Source organism: Prunus mume, linkage group LG7 (genome assembly GCF_029339155.1).
Source record: "Prunus mume cultivar Tortuosa linkage group LG7, ASM2933915v1, whole genome shotgun sequence".
In the NCBI taxonomy this organism is placed as follows: domain Eukaryota; kingdom Viridiplantae; phylum Streptophyta; class Magnoliopsida; order Rosales; family Rosaceae; genus Prunus; species Prunus mume.
The window spans coordinates 18,997,278-19,021,432 of record NC_142704.1 but is presented as its reverse complement, the minus strand read 5'-3'; the positions used below and the strand labels follow the sequence as shown (position 1 = coordinate 19,021,432).

General features: G+C 37.5%; 2 protein-coding genes across 2 annotated transcripts; both read right to left on the bottom strand.

Moving 5' to 3' along the window:
• Positions 1-7,347: 7,347 nt before the first annotated feature.
• On the bottom strand, positions 7,348-11,536 carry LOC103337232 (monocopper oxidase-like protein SKU5). The gene is made up of 9 exons (XM_008240394.3): positions 11,198-11,536; positions 10,785-10,894; positions 10,425-10,695; positions 10,188-10,326; positions 9,212-9,578; positions 8,608-8,973; positions 8,436-8,514; positions 7,841-8,040; positions 7,348-7,744 (listed from the first exon to the last, which is right to left on the bottom strand). Exons 1-9 carry the CDS (start codon positions 11,336-11,338, stop codon positions 7,642-7,644), a joined length of 1,776 nt encoding a protein of 591 aa, XP_008238616.2. The 5' UTR covers positions 11,339-11,536; the 3' UTR covers positions 7,348-7,641.
• An 8,604-nt stretch (positions 11,537-20,140) lies between these two features.
• LOC103337231 (acid beta-fructofuranosidase 2, vacuolar-like) lies at positions 20,141-23,805 on the bottom strand. The gene is made up of 6 exons (XM_008240393.3): positions 23,212-23,805; positions 22,470-22,478; positions 21,305-22,161; positions 20,973-21,134; positions 20,642-20,877; positions 20,141-20,562 (listed from the first exon to the last, which is right to left on the bottom strand). The coding sequence occupies exons 1-6, from the start codon at positions 23,636-23,638 to the stop codon at positions 20,193-20,195; spliced, it is 2,061 nt and encodes a 686-aa protein (XP_008238615.2). The 5' UTR covers positions 23,639-23,805; the 3' UTR covers positions 20,141-20,192.
• Between the last annotated feature and the right edge of the window lie 350 nt (positions 23,806-24,155).

The window sequence follows — 24,155 nt, the reverse complement described above, 5'->3', positions numbered from 1 at the left end:
AATCTCTAGGGTTTTTGTTACAAATTTTGCAAAGCTACCCTAGCCTACCCTAGTTTAGTTCAAAAACGTATTTCCCCTTCCTTCTTTTATATATACTAGACATAGGATGATAGTCTCTTTTCCTAGAATCTTAAATTGCAAGACTATGAATCTAAACCGTGAATCACAATATTAAATTACGAGAGTGTGAATCTAAACCGCACATCACCGTATGTCAAGAGAAGACCGTTATGATGCATATCTTAAGAACCATCGCCATCTTACTCATTAAAGACCCTTAGGATTTCCTCGATCTTCCCCAGAAAGTGAGATGATCAGTTTTATTGTTCGTTCATTCACTCACTCACAAATGAGAAATATGGGTCCTGTGTAACTCGTATGCAACAATAAATGAGTGGTAATGGGAGGGAAAAGTTGTAAAGGTCCTTGGCCTTTTACAGACCCATCACAAGCCTGGCCTATTCAAAGTTTCAAATCCTACCCACATTAACAAAACAAGTTGAAAGGGAGGTGAGTCTGAGAATCTGAGACATAAACTTGATGACCCATTTATTTGACGGTCAAAATAAAGCTAACCAAAAAGGAAAATTTTAATACAAAAAATAAAAAATAAATCCTATTGCATTGACAGACAGGTACTTGGCTAGCTAACCAATTTAACATTAACACATTTAAAGCCCCTCCATATGATGATAGGTGTTTGTACAGTACGAGAAATGGCGGATTTGATTTTGAAAACATCTGCCCATATTTTCTAGAACATGTCTTCTTTTAATAATCACTGTCCAATCATCTGAAGTCATGTGTGGGATGATACAAGTCATTTCGAGTCCACAGTTATTTACTTTAAAGGTCTCATTCTTTATCTTTTTTTTTGGGAGATGAACATCAATTTAAATTTTATATATGCCTTTTTAATGACATAAAAGGTGGGTGGTTAGTTTTGTAGGAAAGGGACGAGACTGAGCAGGGCTACATGTACTCAAAATGTAAGATTTCATGTATTTTTCTTTATAATATTTCGAGACTTGGTTTCTATCTGGAAAAAAAAAAAAAACGTATATGATTAAAATTAAAATAACGGTTACCAAAGTAAAAAAAAATTAGTCAAATCACAATGACAAGAAGAAAAAAATGATTTTGGCCTTTTCTTTTTCCTTCTGCAAGATCATCAGTTTGGGATGCATGTGGCTTCAGCTCGGCCATAGACTCTCTTCACCCTTAACGTCTAGTATTGGGCAGATAGCATAAAGTGAACGTACAAACTGTGGTGTGTGTGGATGGATAGGATTGAGGGAAGTTTTAATTGGCTTATTATAAACAAAATCATTGTGTAAATATATAGTTCGATTCAGATCTCAAATCGCCCCAAACTCATGCAATATGTAGTTTGACAAGTTTAAACCACTTCCAATATTGCATTTGTGTTACTGTAAGTGATACTTTTATTCAGCAAGAAGTAAGTTCAAGTTTAAAAATATTTTTCCAATGTGACAAACGCATCTTGAAATAAGTACTATGGAACATGTCCTATAGACATGTTAGATATGTACACAAGGACTCAATTGAACCATCTGCATCAGCTATCAAGCGGATCGGGAAGTGGGAGTGCATTCAGGGATAATAGACACTCACAACACAATAATATATGTTACTCCATTACTCTTCATCACGTTAAATTCGTCGATAAAATCGTTAATCATATGTGGAATTCACTTTTTTGCTAACATTTATGTCAAGAGATTGCCATGTGGATAAGAAAAGCAAATATGATATTTTTTTAAGAATTGTTGTGCAAAAGTGATCGCTTCGTCTTCGTTTCACACGTTGGAGCTTCCTGCGCAAAAGCGATCGATCCGTTTCCAGCCTAGACTCCTCTTTCTTCTTCCTTCTTCCTTTGCTGCAACCTCTTCTTGCTACGTACACTTGGTTCTTCTTCCTTTGCATCCAAAGGTGAGCTAAACTCCAACATTGACGTGATAATGTTTAATTGATTCAAGTCTGATGAAACACTTTAAACTGTGTTTATTACAACACGATTAAATCACATTCGTATTTTTCAGTGTTTTAATTATAAAACAAAAAATTAACGATTCAAGTTTTACTAATGACATGTCGACTGGAAATTTAAATATAACATCTAAACATATCTTGTGAAATTCTTCGCTCTCCGTATCCTTCTAACACGTTCCTTTTAAGAATTGGATCACATTAGTTGGGGCTGTTCATAATATATAACTTAATGACCAAATCAACTATATATTAGGTCTCTTTCCAATGATTATCTTTGGACAAAATAGTCAAATCAAAATAATACAAGCTTTTTATTAGATGCCAAAATTGTTGAGAGTTTATCATGTGAGAATGTGAAGGTGAAAAATGTTTCAGATTGGAAAGTTGAGAAATCTAGCAAGGGCTTATAAGGAGTTGAGCTACTCCCCCCATTGTCAATTGGTTTTGGTGTGAAATCTCAACTTTCTTCATAGTATCAGAGCGGGGTTGCCCATGTGTGCAAGCTCAATAGCCACACATGCTCCATGTCACTCAATATGTGTTACACTAGTTCTTTATAGAAATTCTGCATAATCGTTTCTATAGTAAAATGGGGGTGTGTGAGAATGTGAATATGAAAAATATCCCATATTGGAAAGTTGATAAACTTAATAAGGGCTTATAAGGAGTTGAGCTACTCCATGTATTACCAATTGATTTTGGAGTGGAACCTCAACTTCCTTCATATCCCACATTGAAAAAGGAGAATGACCTCTTAATCTATTCTCAATTGATTTTGACTCGGATGATCTAATTCTGTAAAAATAATTACTTGTTTGGATGATTTTTAAAGAAGGTTCCTCAAAACGAAAATCTTATTAAAAACAAAGGTTTAGGTTATTGAATCCCATTGGAAATGGGCCACACACATGTTAGTCCCATTCAATTAGGTATATCATTCATGACCCATCTCACATTGTAACTTTCACTGATGATGATGGCAGCAGCTGGATGCATTCATGGCTCCATGCACACATGCATGCATGTCTGCATACATATATATGTACGAATGAGGAAAAGCTATCACTGTAAAAAGCCTGCTAGGAGCTATTTGTTGCTGTTTGTGGGGATATGAGGATCTTTGAATCTCTCTCTATGTCTTTCGGGATGGGGGGGATGGTGGGGTTGGGTAAAAATCGATAAAGTTGAAATCCAGAGTTGCTCTGGTGTCTGATATATTTTGGCTTTGGCTTTGCCTCCTCTAAATCAATCTCCCTCTCTCTCTCTCTCTCTCTCTCTCTCTCTCTCTCTCTCTCTCTCTCTCTCTCTCTCTCTCTCTCTCTTCTGTCTCTGTGTGTGAGTGCTGCTGATCAGTGCAAGCAAGTACGTACGAATTTAAAGGGAGGGCGGTGGTGAGGCCTTTAGCTCTGCTAAGTGCTGATCATGGAGCCTTTAATTTTAGATACACCACAACCTAACTTAACCCCACATGCACTCCTAGACCCATGTTGCATGGGCATGAGCAATTTCTTGTTCTTTTTGAACCACACAAAGGACATGTCCTACAAAGAAACAAAAGGGATGGCCTGGGGGTTGCTTAGAGGAAGCACAGGGGTAATTGCCCTTCTTTTATCAATCAGTCCCCTACTATGCACTCTGATTCAACTCGGAAACAGACAAAGGACACTGCTTTGGATTGATTATCGATCCATTTGGACCCTAGCCTGTCCTCCCTCTCTATGTACACATATCAAAAGATGAGGTGTTATTTCATCCAACTAAGATATTGCTTCTTTCCTATATGCCAAGGCACATATATACAAAGAGTACCAAAAACACTGGTAAAAAAACCAAATGACTTTACTTCTCTTTCCCTAATTTGGGTTAACAACGTTTGACATTCGCGGTGAGAGGAAAACTTTTTGTAACGCGAGAGATGAGTTGTAATGTAAATCATGAAAAACCTAATACACAAATACAAGTTACAACTTGGTGAGATAGCATGTCATTATGTGAATGCTGTGATTAATAATGACTACTCACTGAAAAATTGTTGTAATGTAATGTTAATAAAGCTTGCATTTCTTCTAGTGTAAACCCCAAATGTTAGCTATTGCCAACAATATATTATTGGTTTAAACTACACGAAAAATAGGATCACATATTTAATTATATATTTGTGTCCATGATTGTTATTTTACCCCATTGAAGGTGGAGAGCAACTCTCTCATTCAAAGGGGATAACACTTTTTACTATTTCAAGTCAATAACGCAATAACGCAAAGGATAATTTTTCCACGTATCGTTGTATTATTAATCTGCGAATAGCAAACAATGTTATTCCCATTACAAATAAATTTTTTTGGTACATAGTGTGCCCTTCCCTCGTCCATAGAGAGCCGTCGTTGCAATAATGATCTATTGGTCCCACATAGGCATTAAATTAGGTTGTGCTCTGATACCATCTGTAATGACCCAAAGACTCATCTAAAACTGCTAACTGAAGTTGACTTTTGGATTCTTAGGTCTTACTTCAATTCAATATATGAGATCTTTCTAGGGCATTTCTGATGTGGGATTCGGGGTATGACCTGTCAAACCACATATTACTAGTAGAGTAGTCCCTTGGCACACTCTATATATAAAATGGGTAGTTGGGTTTTATAAATAGAACTTATATTTTATTTTTATTTTTTATTTTAAATTTTTTAATATGAAAAAATATAAATTTACTATATTATTTTCATTACATTAATATTTTCACTTTCTAATATTTTCATAATTCCTGCCTTTGTCATATATATATATATATATACTTTTTATTGAAGGATTCCTCAAATAATTTTATTTCAGGAACACCTTTTAGGGAGGTATCCTCGCGGGGACGATCAAGTCGCAGTTTCTTCACATCTTTCCACAGACGCTAAATTGTTGATACTTTTTGGGAGGTATCCCAGGGGTATGGTCTTGAGTATCGTGACTATCCTCGGTCGGCATAGCGGAGTGTGGGGTGAAGAAGAGACGACGGGGCTGATGGGAGAAGGAGCCAATTGGTGGTAGAGAAAATGAGATTGTCGATTCCTACAGACGGCGCCAAATTGTTGATGCTCTTTCGGGAGGTCAACTTAGAAAGAAGTAGATAGTCTTCAGCATGGGAGAAGGTGAGGACATTCAGCAAGGGAAGAGCCTGCAGAAGACAAAGTATGAGAAGCGATCATTAAGTTTGGACATCGGTGTAGTGCCGGCCGAAGGTTCTCCGATACTTAAGTCAGCTATGAATGGTAAAATTAGCGAGTATGATAATTAAAAGTGAGAGAGAAGTTACTCTTTTTACTTGAGTACTGTTCCCCATTTATAGGGAAGTGAAAGTGGGAGGTTTGCACAAAGTTTCGATGTGGGACTTTGTGCAAATTACTGTGGTGGTGACACGTGTCTTGGAGATTAGGTTCAGTGATGAGAGGTTCGTGGTCGGGAGCTTGGCAGGGGAGCGTGTCTGCCTTAGTGCTAGTCGTTTTGATGCTATAGATATACTCGGTTGATTATGGTGTAAACAAGGGTACCCTATGATTTTTTTTCAAACTATCCAAACCATCTATTTTTTAAGTCTACATTGACAGATCATTCTTGCAAAAAATTAGACCAATCGGAAACTATTTCGATATCCAATTATATCCTACAAAATCAATAAACATAATGCTTCAAGAAATTATTTAAATTTCAATAACACAATTGAGTGGTCAAATGATATCGGTTCAAGTAATTTTTTGCAGAGATGATCTTTGAATGATTATCTAAAACATAGATGTTTGAATTAATGAAATACAATGCAAAGTGAACCCTACAAGGGTGTCCCTCAAATAAGCTAATTTGAGGGATCCCTCAATATAAGGATGTTCACACGTTATTATTATGCGGATGTCATTGTAAACAGAAAGAAAAGTAGAGATGGTAGTAAAAAATATATGGCGTCCACATGATAATCACCTCCAAATGTCCGCATAGGAGAATTTCTGTATTATATTTATGCTTATTGAGCATTTCTATCACCAATAGCTCTTGATGCTTCTACTGGGCCATAGGCCACTTCAATAAATAATGGCTCAAAAGTCCATATAATATTCTGCTTAGCCTTGGAGGCGTTGGCCCATTAGAACCCTTTGATGCGCCCCCAAACGGTTTCTAGGCCATTCCCACAATTGGTTCTTGTATTAGTTTGAGCTAAATTTAAAACTCTTTTTTTTTTTTTCTTTTACTAGAAAAACAAACCTAATCCTAAAATCTACCACATCTCCATCCCACTCCAATGTAAATTGAGCTAGAGTCATGCAGATCTATCCGTGTTTCTTTGGCAAGGTTTATTTGGTTTGTGGGGTTTTTCTTTTTTTCTTTTTCCTGTGATAACTACCGGCTTTATGGTTTAGAACTTTTTACTAGGGATATAATGATGACAGTGAGTGTAACTATAATGCAATATACAATTACAGTGGTTGCTAACTGCCTATTTAGTTATAATTCATGTATCATAATAACTACAAAGTTGATATGTTGTAAACTTCAATTTAGTAATAAATTAATTAATAGATACATGTATTTTTGTTTTTTTTCAGATACAAGCGATATTAGAGAAAGGAAGAATCGAACATAAGACCTCATCTACAAAATACATGCTTTTCGCTTCACGGCCCCTTACTAAGTACGGTTATAATAAGTGAAGCGGTAAATATACCACATGATGGTGGGCCGTCACACGAGTGACAGCAAATTCCACAGCACTCCATTTTTATGAGCCAGACAATCCATCTTGCTTACAGGCAAGTTGCCCACAATGACAGCATTGGAATGTTCTGAATCCACGCTATCCTCATTCCTCCCATTTGGAGTTATCAATTATGCTGCTTAAAATACAAATAATTTTTTTCCTGTTTTTTTCCTTTTCTCTGAAACAAAATACATATGCTTCTGATTGTTCATGCAATGTTTTTGGGTGGTCATTTCTCTGTTTTTTTTTTTTTTTAAATGCAGTGGATTTATGAAAATAACGTGGCCCATCTACCGCATTTAAAAGACAAGAAAAAATCACAGCACACATTGTTTTGGCCAACAAAAATGCACTTCAACGGTACACAAAATGAAAAGACATTCAAACATCCCATGACCACAAAACTTCAGGCCACAACAAAATATCAGAAACAGATCCGTGACCCAGCCAAAGCCGAAGACCCCACTTCCTCCTGACTCAGGGACATTGGGGGGGATCTTCAAGGTCCAGTACATTTCAAAGACCTCATATAGCAGAGGCCAAAAATGTACAAACATTATCATATCTTCTCTTCTGCAATTTGAAATGCAGCAGTGTTGTAAAGTAGGAAGTTGCATTGTATTGAATTGATGAATTAATTGTCAATAGTACATAAGTTAAATAGGTAATAAAAGAATCATAAATCCCGATAAAAATAAACGAGGAAGCCGTGGAGCATTGAGAACATTCAAAACGAAATGAAAAAAAGAAGAAAAGAATGTCAAACTTACTAAAGATTTATATCAACAAGACTAAACTTACAAACCTAAGCACTCATCCACAAACCTCTCACTAAGAAACCAGGCTCCGGCAAACATAGAGGAGACACTGGCTCTGGAAAACCAAAACCTCTAGTAGAAAATGGGGATCAAAGTGCAGATGATCATCAGCAGCGTGAAGAACAACTTTGATTCATTGATAGTGATTGATGTTGCTGAAGAGATATCTTCCGGCCTGAAAAGCAAAAGTGAAATGTATAATCAGAATTGATATTTTGTGATACTCATTAACAAGTTGAGATGTTTAGTACATATGGACCACAGAACATACTTCTGCAATTTACTGAGGGCGCCACAAAATAGGGCATTGTCTGGTGCAGGCAACTCAGTTTTGTTAGTCGCTTCTGGATTGACAACTCTGATATAAGTTTCTTGGCCAAGATACCATGAGTCGAGGTTTTCAGCTCTAATGTTCCAGACTCCAACATTGTCCAGAGATATCAAGATTGCAGTCCATGCCCCAGGATAAACCTAACGAGAGAGAGAGAGAGAGAGAGAGAGAGAGAGAGAGAGAGAGAGAGAGATAGAGAGAGAGAAGACATTACTACATTACAAATATTTACATCTATTTAAGTATTGGGCATCAGCAGCTATTGCATTTTTATTAGATAAGCATGCCTATTTCCATTGGAACAAATAAAGCAAAACAGCTTAAAAGGTTGACAGCCAGTCAGCACCCTTGATGAGGTGAGCAACATGAACAAGAACATGCTTATTAACACAAAAACATGCCTGCCAATTCTGTGACAGTAAGTAAGTCCAACTGACATATTTGCAAGGAATTATTACAAATCAGAAAGAACAAGTTGACAGGTAAACTAGGAAAAGTTTAGGAGGACCGAAGTACGATTAAAGCAGAAATATACCTGTACTGTGGAACGGGCTATCCCATCCCATTTATTATATGTGCCCCTGCTATTCTCTGTCCAGTCACCATAGTCCATCCTGCAATTAAATCAATGCATGTTAAAACCACTTGGGGGGAAAATAAATTCTTACTTAGACATGCTTGACGCAATAAAGTACAAAAATTCCTACCCGACAACAAAAAATGCATATCCATCTACGTGGTAGCTCTGCATCTTGGTGTCATTGTTCTGTAGTATGATTTCTATAAATCCTCTAAATGTTCCATTAATCACTGATGTTTCCAGTCTGGGTGCTCCCGTAAGTGGCCTAGTTGGGAAGTCAAGCTTATAAATACCCTTCAATTTTTTCCAGTCAGCAAGCCTGATTGGTGTAGAAGGATTTACAAAGGAGATTCCGCTGAGCGTTGTCCGGCGTCTCCCATTGATCACTACAGGTGGCTTGTTTTTCAACACATAAACATCAGTTACATTGATTGAGCCGTATCTAAAAGACCCCTGTGGATTAGGGCGTGCACCACTAGCTGATACATTCCATCTGCAAAAAATTTCCAGAAATGTTTCAGAAAGAGATTTTATATGGATAAACCAGTCAGTAAATTCTTCAATTTCTATCATATTGTGTCCGCTAAAACTCATACACATAGGTCCAATGTTTTTTCCCCATTTGTGAACACAAAATTTAAGGATACAAAAACATCCCAACCCTGGAAATCTCATGAGCTTAAAAAAGGTGGCACTGGATTTTAATACAAAAAGATGAACAGAGAACAAACCTGATTGATCTTGCCTGGTTCATTGAGTAGGTTTTGTCAAATTCATCATTTGGTGCCTCTGGAAGGGGCCCAGCTGCTTTTCCTTTAGAATTAGTATAGCGCAGGATTGCAACTCCAGTAACTTTTTTCCAGTGCGTCTCATTCACAAATCTAGCACTTGCCACAACATAATAATCAGAACTTGCATTCTGATCCATGGTTACCAGAAAAGAAAAAGATTGCCCAACGTGTATATCTAAGCTTGTATAATTCTGTTGCACTGTATATGATCCCTCTGACTCTGCTAGAAGAAGATTATGGTTCTGGATCCTGAAATTTAGAGTAGTTGACACCCCAACATTGTGGACACGAAGACGGTAGGTTTTACCTGTCCAATATTACGTCATGGTCATTGGAAGTATGGAGGAATTCAGCTAAAAGTCCACAAGTTCACAGAAATAACATTATCGAAATTACTTATTGACATAAGAAATGACTTGCCAACTCTTTATGCTTAGATGTGAATTATAAAGCCCCATCATGTTATATTCAGTGAAATGCTATGTAACTCCCAAAAAAAAACATATATAAAGTCATGAATCCTTTCCCACTAATAACCTAATTATTATTGACGAGCAAGCATTACGCTTTCACACCTGACACCAATTGGCAACGATCTCACACCAATCAGTAAATGAAGCAAACTGCGGTGCAAAAGCAATCGTTTAATGTGTATGGAACGAACATTATCTATTGTAACTAATTTTCCAGATACGGTTTTAAATACTAGTATGAGTATGATTACTACTCCAAAATAAAATCAAACAGCCTGCATAGCATGGTATAATTAACATATTTATCTGTGTCTGGCAGCTCACGACATATTCATTTGAAATGACATGCACAGATCAATTCCAAATTCTGACTTACAACATTCAAAAATTGATCATTTTTAAGCACTTGATTTTAAATATATAGTTCGCTAAAATTGTTTTACCTGGTTTTACTTCAAATGTTGCATAATCGATGCCATCTGGAACAAGTGTATTGTTGTATTGGTAAGGACCTTTCCCATTGATAAGAACACCATCTGGTATCCCAAGGTCTTTCCCAGCATCAAGGGCCTTTCTCAAAGCCTACATTCCAGAAAAGGAACTATCATCATTAAACATGTTACACACTAATCTAAAACCTGTACTTAAGAAGGAAGTACAAAATTTCACTAAACACTAACCGTATGGTTTCTTGTGTACCAGTCACCAATCAAAATGGTTATATCCCCATCTGGGGTTGCAAAAGGAATGGGAATTATAGCCCGGTTATTTATAATAAAGCCACCAAATCCTCCGGATGCTCTCTGAAGATTAAGAGAAGGAAAGTAAAAGAAGCTCCCAATCTGATCCTTAACCTGAAAATTGTAAGTCCAATTCCACTTTGGCGGAATTGGACAATTGGTTCCAGGAACCCCATCTTGCCATGAACTACGGCGTTGCTGGATTCCAGCCCTGTTGAACAAATCCAAATTCAGATAACAGAATCCATGTGTAATAAGTTATCTGCATGAAAATCATGTGCACATTACAGTAAATCCTACCAAGTAATGAGGAGATTCTCGTCCAATTTGTTCCGAACATTGACAATGACATTGTTGTTAGTAGTTACATTGATAGTAGGACCTGGAAAATTTCCATTAATGGCAATAACCTGCAAGGCAATGCAAATTTAGAAAGAATTACTAAAACCCCTAATTCTCAGTCTAACCTCAGCACTTGATATCATTGTAAGTTTACAACTAATACACTAAGCTCAGATTTAACAGATCTGAAGATAAACATTCCAACTTTATGAAATCTAAAGCAAACCCATTTGGCATTCATGAAAAACGAGCAGACCCACATCCACAACAAAAAGATTAGCTAAAAGTAGCAAGAGAAAGTGCATAATCTAGAGACAGAATGCAGCTACAGAAGTAGAAAGAGAGTTATATAAGAACTAAGAGGAACATACCTGTTGAGGGACACCCAGAGGAGAAGCAGTGATGTAAGAGACCTCAAACTCGTGGTAAATGTTTGGATCCTCAGCGGAAGAAAAGCTCGCAAATAAGCAAATGTGGACGAGAAACACAGCTAAGAAGCTCAAAGAAGCCATTTCCAGGACTTTAGACTGTTTTTTCACAAATCAAAAGCCAATTTTTATCCTTAGCTTTTGTTTGATTTACATTATCACAAAGAGAAAGAAAGAACAGGAACAAGGACAAAGAGAGCCTCTGGAGAGAAAAACGGTAGAGAGTAGAGAGAGTGTGTGACAGAGGAGAAACAGAGAGAACGGCTCTTTTTCCTTTACTTTGTGTGTGTGTTGGGTAGTGCTGGTTTTTGGGTTTGGTTAAAATAAAAGAGTAAGACAGAGAGACCGAGAGAGGAGAGAGAGGAGAGAGAAAAAATTGGTTGGTTTTGAGGTCTGATCCCAAGCTAAGCTTTTGTCGGTAACCAGTCATCATCCATGCGAGCAAGAGAGATAAAAGTAAGCATTTTTAGAGACAGAAAGTATGTGAGGAAAGAGGGAGTGACAGCCAGTAGCCAGTTCATAGTTTGAACTTCTCACGCTCTCTCACCCTATAACTAAACTAACACCCACATTTATTTTTGACTCTTGTCTCTCTTAAACAAATAAAAAATCAGAAACGGTTACAACGTTTAGATCTCTCTGTGAAAGCGCCACATGATTGCCAGCCGTGAGCCACTGCCCACAAATAGGGGCCCCTTTCAATGTGGGGTGGGGTAGTGCTGGTTGGATTACAACAGCTGATGACCGTTCGATTCTTAATACGTTTTCAAGAATTGCAACTTCTACTTAGGGTTTGATTGAGAGGGCTTTAAGAAGGGTTAAAAGTGATTTTTGATAACTAAAAGCACTTATGACTACGCTTGACAGAAAAATTTAGAAGGATTTTTGGGTCATAGAAACACTTGCTAGAAGTAAAAACCCTTAAATTTCTTATTAAAATTTCAACATTTTTAATAAAAATTATATTATTAAAAACGCTTATGAGGAGAAGTGTTTCCGTTTATATGGGTGGTGACAGGTAATTACGGAGGCCATGCACATCTCTTGACAAGAAACATATGGATAAGCATGTAGGTTATTTGTTGTGAGTTTCTGAGAAGCTTCTTGTTACTTTTTGTTTTCATCTAGCTATGAGTCTTTATTGGAGGAATTATGGATGAAATGAATTGAGTTAATTTCCTTTGATTTCAATTTTTTTTTTCTTACCTGCTTTTGGGCTCTATCATTTGATATCAGAGCTCTTGATCTAATATGGGCTATCTGAACTCAAATGATTTTTGCTACCAACTCAAAGAGATTCTTCATATGGTTTGACTTTAATTTGAGATCTCTGCACAATAGTCATTTAATTTTAATTTGGGTTTTTTCTTTTGTTAGGAAACAGAAATTCTAATTGGCGTTTTGATTGATGGCAAAATAAAATAATTGGTCTAACCAATTAAAATTAGTTGATTGAGACTAATTACAAAGAAAATTCTGTTGATAATATGAGGTGTCCCCACACCTGAAGGCATGAATTAATTCCCGATCAAAGTTCGGCTTGCTCTTAGTCAAAGTGTTTTTAACGGGTTTTGAACCCTGCCATTGAGGTAGTTCAGTTGGAGGTGGTAGTTTGTCAACCGTACCACACCTTGTGGTTAATCAATATTTATTTTATACAAAATTATCAGTATTTATTTTATACAAAATTATCAGTATATCAAACCAAAAACATTGAAGTTGTTGAAATAGAGTCAACTTCTCATCTATCCACCCAAAAATAATAATATTGTATACGCTTTTAAATTTGAACTGAAACCTGAAATTTGTCCAGTGGATTTACCTCGAGATGCCAAATTCGTTTTGGGCTTTTTGAGCGTGGAAAAGAAAAAATAAAAACTGGGCCCAGCAACAGAGTCAGCATAAGCATAAATATATAAAATAAAATATATAAAAAAGTGGTTCTAGACTCTAGTCCTTGAAGTTGTGAGGGCAGGTGCCTTGGAATGCCACGTGCGATGGGACCCAACCAAATAAGGGCTTCTTTTTCTTCCAAAAATAGAACCAGTAGGGTTATGCCAAATAAGTACAACTGTTAAACTGTATAAGCATAGCATCACCTAATTATGTAGGCAATGTAATTGCAAAATAAGTGCTAGTCGTATTAAATTAATTACGAGTTAGGTAGTGTTTGATCTAACAAATAATAATCCATATCTACATAATTAACTTTCATCAAGAACTCCTATTTATGCCATTTTGAAATTCTTGCTACGATATAGTATTATAGCCGATCTTGAGTTTTTCGAGATCCGGGACAACGATAAATGAAGAACTCTACATACCTGAAAAATACCAATTATAAACAGCGGGAAAATAATGCAGCAGCAAAATTCCAACGCGAAAGATATACTTTGTTAATGGGCATGAGCTGTGTGGGATCTCCCTCCTCATACTCAAAGCAATGAATAGAGAGGTAGAAGAAAGCGGAGGGCGAAACGCATTGTAGCAGGTAGGGACCAAACAACATCCACCACCAGCATTTCTTTTTAAAAGAGAAAACAAGATCAAGCAAGTTATATTTATATAAAGCTTTGTTTATATGTATATAATTATATTAGACAAGAAAACTTTCTCTTGGTCTTGGACTTGGAGTAGTTAACTTCTATATAATAAGTTTTGCTTGGAGTGTTGTAATTTGTTCTACAGCCATGCTAGCTAGCTGCTCATGCATGCACGCTACAATATATATATATATATATATATTTATATAAAAGTGAGTTGGTTTATGTGTCACAAAAAGAAATTAAGGATATGATGAAATGAAGGGACAGTTTGAAAGGCAACGGTCCAACCAGAATGATGGAATATATATTGTTCTAGAAAGATATACTAATTAAAGAGACACGGTGGTTTGGGTAATGAATTATTATGATCGGCTAGGCACAATGTGAAATACAGCTGGATTTGGTTCTAACAGGCCCCCCATCAATAATTAGACCAGTTTCTTGAGTATTGAGTTATGATCAACTATGAAAAGAATAAGAGTACGCACAAGCTAGGCAAAATGTGAAAGGAAAATTATAGGAGATCACGTTATTGTACCACATTATGTCTCATCTTTTTTAATATAAATGACATGTCGTACAATAATGCGGTTTCCTTAATTCAAAGCAACGTATACATTGTTAGACACTCACGAAATAGAACTCGTCTTGAAAACAAGGTATTCATGAGTTCATATTCTAATTAAGATGTTAAATCACAAGTAGAACTTATAAACTACATGTACATAAAAAGAGCCACCAATAAACAACCCATAACATACAATAAGCCACTAAAAATTTATTATACAGAGCAAATATTGTATAATTGTTTGGTTTTTCGCAATTTTTTTGGTTTTCTATGTTGACTAGAAGTGTTGGTTTGACACTGTTTATTTGGGGTGATAAGTGATTTTAAAAAAATTTAGGAAGTCCAGCCCGTTTAGTAAACTATGAGAAAATCACTTATTGTTAAAAATTGTTGTGAGAGAAAGCTATAAGGGAAAGCAACTAATGAGGTGCTTTCATTTTATGACTATGTAGGAATTAGTTTCGAAGAAGTGCTTGGTTTAATGATTATGCAACAATTATTTTTTGATTATGAGGGAATTAGTACCAACAACACTTTTAACAAAAAAATTTACCATACGCCAAATTACTTTATCTTACAGTTGATTTCTCTCACAACAAAACGATTATTTTCACAACATAGCCTTAAGCCCTCTCTGCAGATGCCATGGGCTTTGCTGGGGGATTTTAATAATGTTTGCTCTCCTAGCGAAAAAGTTGGAGGATCCTTTTCTAGTAGTAATTTCTGCAGAGCTATTTCAATCTTTAACACCTTTGTTAATGACTGTGGAACAATTTCTCTCCCTGCTGAGGGCGTTCCATTCACTTGGTCCAATGGTCACCAAAATGATGTTGAGGGCGTTCCATTCACTTGGTCCAATGGTCACCAAAATGATTATGTTATTTTTGAAAGGCTTGATAGAGTTTTAGCCAATCCTGAGTGGCTTAATTTGTTCCCAAACTATAAGTTATTAAATCTGCCTATTTGCAAGTCTGACCATGGTCCCATTATTTTAACTAGTTCTAATCCGAGACCCAGTTCTAAAAGGGTCTTTAGGATGGAAGCAATGTGGCTGTCTCATGTTGATTTCCCGCGTGTTGTTAACCATTCTTGGTCCCAAGTCTACGTAGGAAAGTCAGCACAACAATTATCTTCTTGTTGTAGTGTCTTCAAAACCAAGTTACAGAATTGGAATCGTGAGATTTTTGGGAACCTATTTCAAAAACTGAAAGAAACCCAAGAACACTTAAATTTAATCCAAAACCAACTTGCTAATTCACCCACTTCTTCGTTTCTCATTAGTAAGAATAGAGAACTTAATCTCAACTTAAGAACCCTTCTTGAGAACGAAGAACCGTTCTATACCCAGAAAGCTAGAGCTAACTGGCTCCAGCTAGGTGACAAAAACACGAAGTTTTTCCAAACCTTTGCCACCATTCGTAGAAAGCGTAACCATATCAGTAAAATTAAGGACAACAATGGTGATTGGATTTGTGCTTCCCTTATGGGCAATATCTTTGTTGAAAAACCTTTAGAAAGAGATTTACTCAGTCTGATCCCTTAGCCACTTCCAATATCCAAGATTTTATTAGTATTATTGATCCCTGTATTTCTAGCGAGGACAACCTAAGACTTATGGCTCCTGTCTTTGAATTAGAAATTTTTGACGCTGTGAAAAGTATCGGTGCTCAAAGCTCCTGGACTGATGGTTTACATGCAATTTTTTTCCATTAGTTTCGGGCAGAAACTAAGCACTTGCTCTGTCACTTGGTCAACGATTTCTTTGTGAATAACATCCCTCTCAACCCCATCAATCACACAAATATTGCTCTTATCCCTAAGATTGACAACCCCGAGAGTGTGGATCACTTTAGACCTATCAGTCTTTGTAATGTAGTTTACAAGGTCATAACTAAAATTATCATCACCAGACTCCGGCTTCTCCTTGCTAAGTGCATTTCCCCCAATCAAGGAGCTTTTGCTCCAGGGAGATCCATTTTTGACAACATATTAATTGCTCATGAGTTATTTAGTGATTTTAAAAGGAAAAAAGGGGCCATGGGTGCGATGGCTCTCAAATTAGACTTGGAGAAAGCCTATGACCTCCTAGATTGGAACTATATAAGAGCTTGCTTAATCAGATTTGGGTTTGATGCCAACTGATGTTTTGACAGCCTCTTTTTCTATTCTCCTCAATGGCAACCTTGAAGGTTTCTTTGCCCCTTCTAGAGGTATTAGACAAAGGGATCCTTTATCACCTTATATGTTTATTATTTGTATGGAGCCCTTTATTAGGCACCTTAACAAATTAGCCGAGTCAACTAGAACCCAAGTTGGTTTGCTTTCTTCTCCTTATGGTTATAGAATTTCTAATCTAGTCTTTGCTGATGATTGCTTGATTTTTGCCAAAGCCACGCCTGTTGCTGCCAGGAAAGTTCTTGCTGTCCTGGAGGTGTTCGCTAAGGCCTCTGGTCAGCAGATAAATTTCCATAAATCTACAATTTATTTCTCCCCTAGAGTCTAATCTAATGTTAAGAGCAATATTAGTAATGTTTTACAGATTCAACACAAGACCACAATTGGCAAGTACTTAGGTATTCACAACATCATTTTTTGGAAAGATCCCCAAAATGCGAGAGAATTAATTGACAAAATTCGCTTAAAATTTGCTGGCTGGAAAGCTAATACCCTTTCTAGAGCTGGGAAATTGACTCTCATTAAATCTAATGTTTCTGGTATGCCTAATCATGTTATGTCTTGCTTTAAGTGTCCCCATCAGGTGATCAAAGAGATGAACAAGTGCTGCAGGAATTTCTTTTAGGGCAGGGACGGTACTCCTCCTATCGCTTGGAATGAGGTTTGTTTGCCTAAAGATCTTGGTGGCGTTGGAGTCAGAATGGCCAATCATTTTAATCTTGCTGCTCTTGCAAAGCTGGGTTGGAAATGCATTACTGACCATTCCAACTGGTAGGTCAAGGTTGTTTCTCAAAAATATTTAAGATATAAAATTTTTTTTAGCATGCAAAAAAAATCTAATCATTCTGTAGCCTAGAAGTCAATTTTGGATGCTAGACAAGTGCTGTGCAAAGGTTTAAGATGGGTAGTGGGCATTGGCGGTTCTATTCCTTTCTGGACCTCCCATTGGGTTTTGCCTTTCCCCCTCCTTGATCTCATTCCTGAGCACCAAAGAGGTTCTTTGAATCTTAATGAAAGAGTTTTAGACTTTTTCATAAACAACAACTGGGACAAAAGAAAATTATCTCAGGTTATTGATGATAATTTGACTGAGAAAATCTTATATATTCCTTTGCCAAGAACTAATCTGCAGGACAAATTGATCTGGGGTCCCAACCCAAATGGTTCCTTCACTATCAAAACTGCATACAACTTACAATTTCAGGACCAACCATCCCACCCCTGTGCAGGCCTGCTTAAGAAAGTATGGAAGTTCAACATTCCCCCGAAAGTGAAGATTTTTGCTTGGTTGCTCATTCGTAAAAGACTTCAAGTGAGAGCCAGGCTTCACAATTCATGCAACATATCAATCCGCTATGTCCCTTTTGTCAAAGCTCACTTGAGACTACTCAGCACTTGTTTATAGATTGCCAGTTTGCTAAGGATGTGTGGGCTCTTTCTAGTGATCTCATGCCCCTTCCCTCACAGATTGGTGATCTGTACAATTGGCTTTTATCGCTGAGCGCCACGTTCACAAAGTCTTGATTTGGACCCTCTCTCCAAAGCTCTCCTTATCTGTTGGCAAATCTGGGAGGCTAGGAACAATGTGGTGTTCAATGACTCTAAGGCCACCTTAGCTAGTATTCATCTTGCCGCTGTGTTGGTCTGGACTTTTGGAGGCTTAACTCGACCACCAGATTTGGTTCAATTGATTCTATGATTATTAAGTGGCATCCTCCTCCCACCGGCTGGATTAAGGTCAATTTTGACTGGTCTCTTATGAATTCTCATGCTTCCACAGGTTTTGTCATTCGGGATTGTGAGGGGCATGTCCTCGTTGCGGGCTCTAACAATATTGGCGAAAATTCCATTAATGTTGCTGAATGTATTGATCTTCATGATGGTCTTGCTGCTGCTCTTGATAGAGGATGGGATCAAATTGTGATTGAAGGGGATTCTAAGCTAGTCATTGACAGTATCCTGGGTAAAGCTAACCCCCCTTAGTGTATCCAACAGATTATTCAAGATATTTGGGCCCTGTCCTCTTCTACTGCAAGCATCCGGTTTCAACACGTTTTTAGGGAGGCCAACTTCACGGCGGATGCGGTTGCAAAATTAGGTCATGGTCTTTCTAATCAAGTTTTGTGGGAGCATGGGCTTCAGTTATCTGTCAGGACCCCCTTTTATTTTGACATCTTCAGGCGCTCTTGCCCACGAGGCTTTGTCTTGTAATTTTTTCTTTTCCCTATAATAAAAATAAAAATAAAAACTAAACTAGCCCGAAAGTGTCAAAATTAAAGATTTGGTATGTAAAAATCGATATTATTTATCCAACATGGTTATTTACAACCTAAGAGCATTTCCACCGGGAGGCCCCAGCTCGAGTAAGAGGCCCCCTAGGCCCCCAAATGTGTTTCCAGCGCTCAAGTTTGCCAAGAGCTGGGCTCCACCAACTTGGGCAAGACCAAAGGTAAGATTTGCCTAGGCTACTGCATGGGCATGCTGACCTAATGATGACGTCAGCATCCAATTAAAATAAATTAAAAATTAAAAAATACCAAAAATTTCAGCAACAACAATTATAAATACCTAGCCATATTCTTCACTTCTCACATCAAAACTCTATACAAATTCATCTCCTCATATCTCATGTGAATAGTGGTTGGCATGACAATGGGTGGAAAATCAACAAAAAAATTGTTAGGACATGCACCATTCATGTGAATAGTAACAACCATTGCCTCCTCCTACTTTTTACCATAGTAAATGGATGAAAATACCCTAACAAAGACTGAAAAATTATAGTTCAAAATATAATAGAGGGTGTAATATACAAAGAAAATGTAAAGAGAAAGGCATAAGTGTGTTTTTTTTCATCATGGATGTTCATATAAAGAATTGGCACCATTTAGGATTACAGTAAATTGGTCAGACAACATCATATGCAGTTGGATTATACCTTTTATTTAGGCTTTATATTTATCATCATGGATTGTACCTTTGACCCTTTCACGCCAAAAAAAATTCAAGGGAGTTCTTGGACCACAAAGGAAATTTAATCCTTGTGGTCCCTCATTTCGCAGAGAAGAAATCTGTGCTATGGATATGATATGACCTTGTTTGCAGCCACGATTTTCAATGTTGCTAATGTTGACGAGAAGATCATATTCCTGTTCTTTCTTTAGGACCATGGGCCCATCAATCAGGTATAAATACCCAGTTTTCAAATTGGGCTTTCAAGCCCCAGAGTCCTCCTTTGTGATTATATTGGAGCCCAACACCTCCCTCGTTACCTATTTCTTCTTCGTGTCACGTGAGTTAAAATATACGGAGTGTGATGTTGTCTCCGAGTTAGAATCTCATGTCACTTGAGTTAAAGTTTACACAAAGTGTTATGTTGTCAGTCTGCAAGTTCTAACGGAATTGTTTAACAAGAGAACATTTGATTAGATAAATTAAATAATATTGTGTGGCCTCACTATATCATTACATTTTTCACATAATTAATCTCCTAATGTGGTGGATTGACTTGGCATAGTTGAGAAATGAATTGGATGCCAACGGCCGTTATCAGCAATTCAATTGCACGAAACTGGTATTGAAATTGAACTCTGGAAAAGAATAAAAATAAATGTGATTTCACGAACGCAATCGAAATCGAATAGCTTCCCTATCTGACAAAAAATAAAGTCAAAAGAATGAAGAATGGGGCAATGAATTTGATAAATGTAACATGGTTGAAGCTTGCGAGGCTGCTTTCGTCCTGGTGGTATGGGCGTATGAAAGCAGAGTTCAACTGCCATACTTTGATGGATGCTGTAACACTGGTCTCTGTGGCATTGTTGAACACAAATAGCCTAGCAGCCCCATAAATTGCCTTGGTTGGGTAAATCCGATTTGTGATCGTTGTTCTTCCACCTTGAGCAAAGCTTTCCACAATCGAATGGTCAACCAGTATCCTCACTGATAATTTCTCATCCTTTAGAACGGGAATATAGCTACCAGTAATTTCTTTACGAACGTCATTTGCCACAGAAGACCTGTAACATATGCTTACGTTGTTAGACTGCGAATTTGAACTCAGCATTTACACAAGAATGTTTCTGATGAAAAGCTTACCTTGTTTGATCAGCACAGAAGAAAGTGTCGACAATGCCGCCAGGTCCTTTGGCAACATAGAAGTAGACAGGAGTCTGCTCTGAGAGGCTCTCATCTGCAAGAACAAGAAGACCGAAGGGTCCCAAAGCGCCACGTTTGGCAGCCCCGCCGCTGGTATTGCAACTGAAGGCCTCATTGGATTCAGCTACGCTCTCTAAAACCTTCTTGTCCAACTCAAACTCGGCAATAATGTCCAACTGTTACATTGACATGCATTGTTCTTCTGAGAAATGCCCTCCAAAATGTGCCAATATTAGCATAAAATATAAATAAGAACAAAGAATGCACAAACCTGAGTGGCTGTGCCAACTTGAAGTGGCACCACAGACCCTGCCTTGACCTCTACCTTGTTGAAATCCTTGCTGCTCAATCTCAACTTCTCAATCTCCTCCACCGGCCATTGAAGTAGGTTGCTTCCAGTCTTCTGGTCAAACCAAACTGTTCTAGGAATTCCCTGCATAAAGTTATTCCACAAACATTGTAACTCCAACTAAAGATACATGTGCAAAGAGAAAAGAGTGTTTGGTACCGAGCACCAATCTATCACAACAATTGTTCGATATGGTGTTTGCAATATCAACAATGTATTAGATACTGTAAATTCGTATAATTGACCAAATCTACCTGAAGAGAGGCCCAACCCTTTTGGACATCAGCACTTTCACTATCAGACTCTCCAATCCAACCCCACAACACTCTCCTCCCCTTGTTTTGGTCATAGAAAGTCTTGGAGGCATAGAATTTGCCATAATCATACCTAATTCCAATACCAACATCAATCTTTTCGTTATCAGGAACCCATTTGCCAGTCTTCTCATCATAAGTCCCGAACGCATAGTAATCATTCCTGTCATCATCAAGGCTAGCCTTTACCACATGCTTCACATCAGGCCCGTTCACAGAAGTATCCAATCCCTTGTCACTGGTTTTCGACACCGGATAAAAATCCACACACTCCCACATTCCAGTCCCAGGGACAGCATGAAGCACCCCATTCAGAAGCTCATAGGTTTTGAAGTCCTTGGTGTCATAAACCAAAGATATCCCAGTTTTGTTAAGCTTGGACCCAATGGTGATCCGCCATTTGCCCTCTGACGTGAACCACGCCGTGGTAGGGTCCCGGAAGTCCTTGTACCCGATGCCCGGTGGCGGGACTAAGACCGGGTTGCCTGAGTACTTGACCCAGTTGAGGAGAAGAGGGTCAGAGTGGTCAGCAGGATATGCAACGTTTTGGACCTGGACAGACTCATTGGTTGAACCAGTGTAGAGCATGACAATTTTACCATCAGGAAGAATGGTTGCTGAGCCAGTCCAAACGCCATTGATGTCATACCACTGATCAGCCACCATGGCCAGAGGAAGGTGAAGCCAATGGATCAAGTCCTTGGACACAGCATGGCCCCAAACTATGTCTCCCCATACTGCTTTGTTGGGATTGTACTGGTAGAAGAAATGGTACCAACCCTTGTAAAATAATGGACCTGTATAAACAACAACAACAAAATCACAAAATTAGATGTTACAAATTACTGTTTATAATTTTATTTTATTTTAGTTGTTAGTATTGAAAAGGTCAAGGATTGATTGATTTGATTTTCTTGTTTTTCATGTGAAGTTCGTGGGCACATGGCAGCATCATGGAGTTGCCAAAGTTTGAGTGCAAAAGTGTCACGCAACTTTCGTTGACATGGCCTCTTGAAATGTCAAAAACGTCCTACAAAGTTGGGTTGCAACTTTTTTTGTATATTTTTTTGAAAATGGAAACTTCAAACTATTAGAGATTGCTTACCGTTGGGATCTGAAGCAGCCCGAAGAAGAGTCACGAGTCAAAGCCAACCACAGAAGAAAGAAAAATGAATCAATAAAATATTAACATGTAATTTAATTCTAATACATAAGAAGATGAAGAAAGTGTTAGATAGACTCACGCAACAACTTTCTTAGCAACAATTACTTGCAAAGAAATACTTCTATTAAGTGTATTTTATTAAAATTGAAGTGTGTTGAGTTAAATCAGAGAAATCTCATCTTCTTATAATTTAGATTATCGCTTGTATTCAAAAAATTAAAATTAAAATGTTGTAAGTTATCAATTGTTATTAAATTATTAAAAAGTAACATAATAACCACCAAAAAAAAGGTAACATAATAATTATTTTGTCTAATTCTGAAAATTGACTGCAAAAATCATACTAATTAGTATAGATGCGTGCGTGAAGTTCATTTCAATTGTGCTTCAATAAAGTACAATCACTTTCTTCATAAAATAAAATTTTAAACAAAAGTGGAAAATCACTTTTTGGCAACCAAATGAATAGAGAAAATAAATAAAATAATAAGTAATGTTGTCCTGTTTTTTACCGGGTCAACTAAAAAGGTTCTCCGTTACCAATCAAACCCACGTGTTTTGATGGTCCATTTATGGACCAAAAGTTAAAACCACAAATGAAATAAAACAAAACATAAAAAACCAAGCAATCATTTTGTCCGTTCAACAGAAAGAAAAAAAGAAGAAAAAAAAATGCACGCACCATTCATCCAATTCTTTTCAGGCTGAAAATGGAAGGCAGTTCTCTGCCATGACAACATGCTATTGTTCCATGGAAACACCGGCGTGTCCACGTCCCCGGCTAACCGGTTCATCTTCTCGGACACTCCGGCCGGCACGCCCCTAGAAACTGGCTTCAATTTCTCGGGGCGTGCTGTATGAGGCTGTTTAGCCAAAAACAAGGGTTCATGTTTGTTGATTGCATTATGGGAATTTGGTTCCTTGCCACTTATAATGACCACCAGCAGAGAAACCATAAGCAACCCAGAAAAGATTGCTAGGAGCTCCTTCAAGTGCCTCTTCCTGGTCTCCGGGGCTCCTCCATCCGGGTTGGCTCCATTTGGCAGAGGGGTGTAGGTGCAGGGCAGGGTATTGGGATCTGATGGAAGAAAAGGTCTTGGGTCTGCCATATGAGATTGAATGGGTTAAGCTTGAGCTCTCGATGTATTATTGGCTACAAACTGAAATGGGTTTTGTTCATTTGGAAATGGGTCGTTTGGCAGAAAAGAAAAGAAAAGAAAAAACAGAGAGATTGAGATTTGGGTAATGAGTTTTCAGACAAGTGAATAATGTGTGTTTTGTGTTAATTATTTATATGCGTATGTGCATGAAGGGTTGCTGAAGAAGTGGACAACAGAGTTTGAAGCGAGTCTCGTGGTGTTTGTTCTAATTGCTACTTTTCTTATTTATTTAATAATAATAATGATTCATTTTTGTTACTTTGTTTCACAATGCAAATGGCGTTTGTGGGATGTTTAATTAGGGATGATAAACGTGAAGTAGCAGTAACCCACGTGGTAAATATGTTGTGGCACAATGTTTTCAATCGATCAAAGTTTACCCTACGTGATTTTTCTGTTTTGACAAATTTCACAACTTAGGTCCCGTTCGGTAATGTTTTAAGGGGTTCTTTTCATTTTTAGAGAA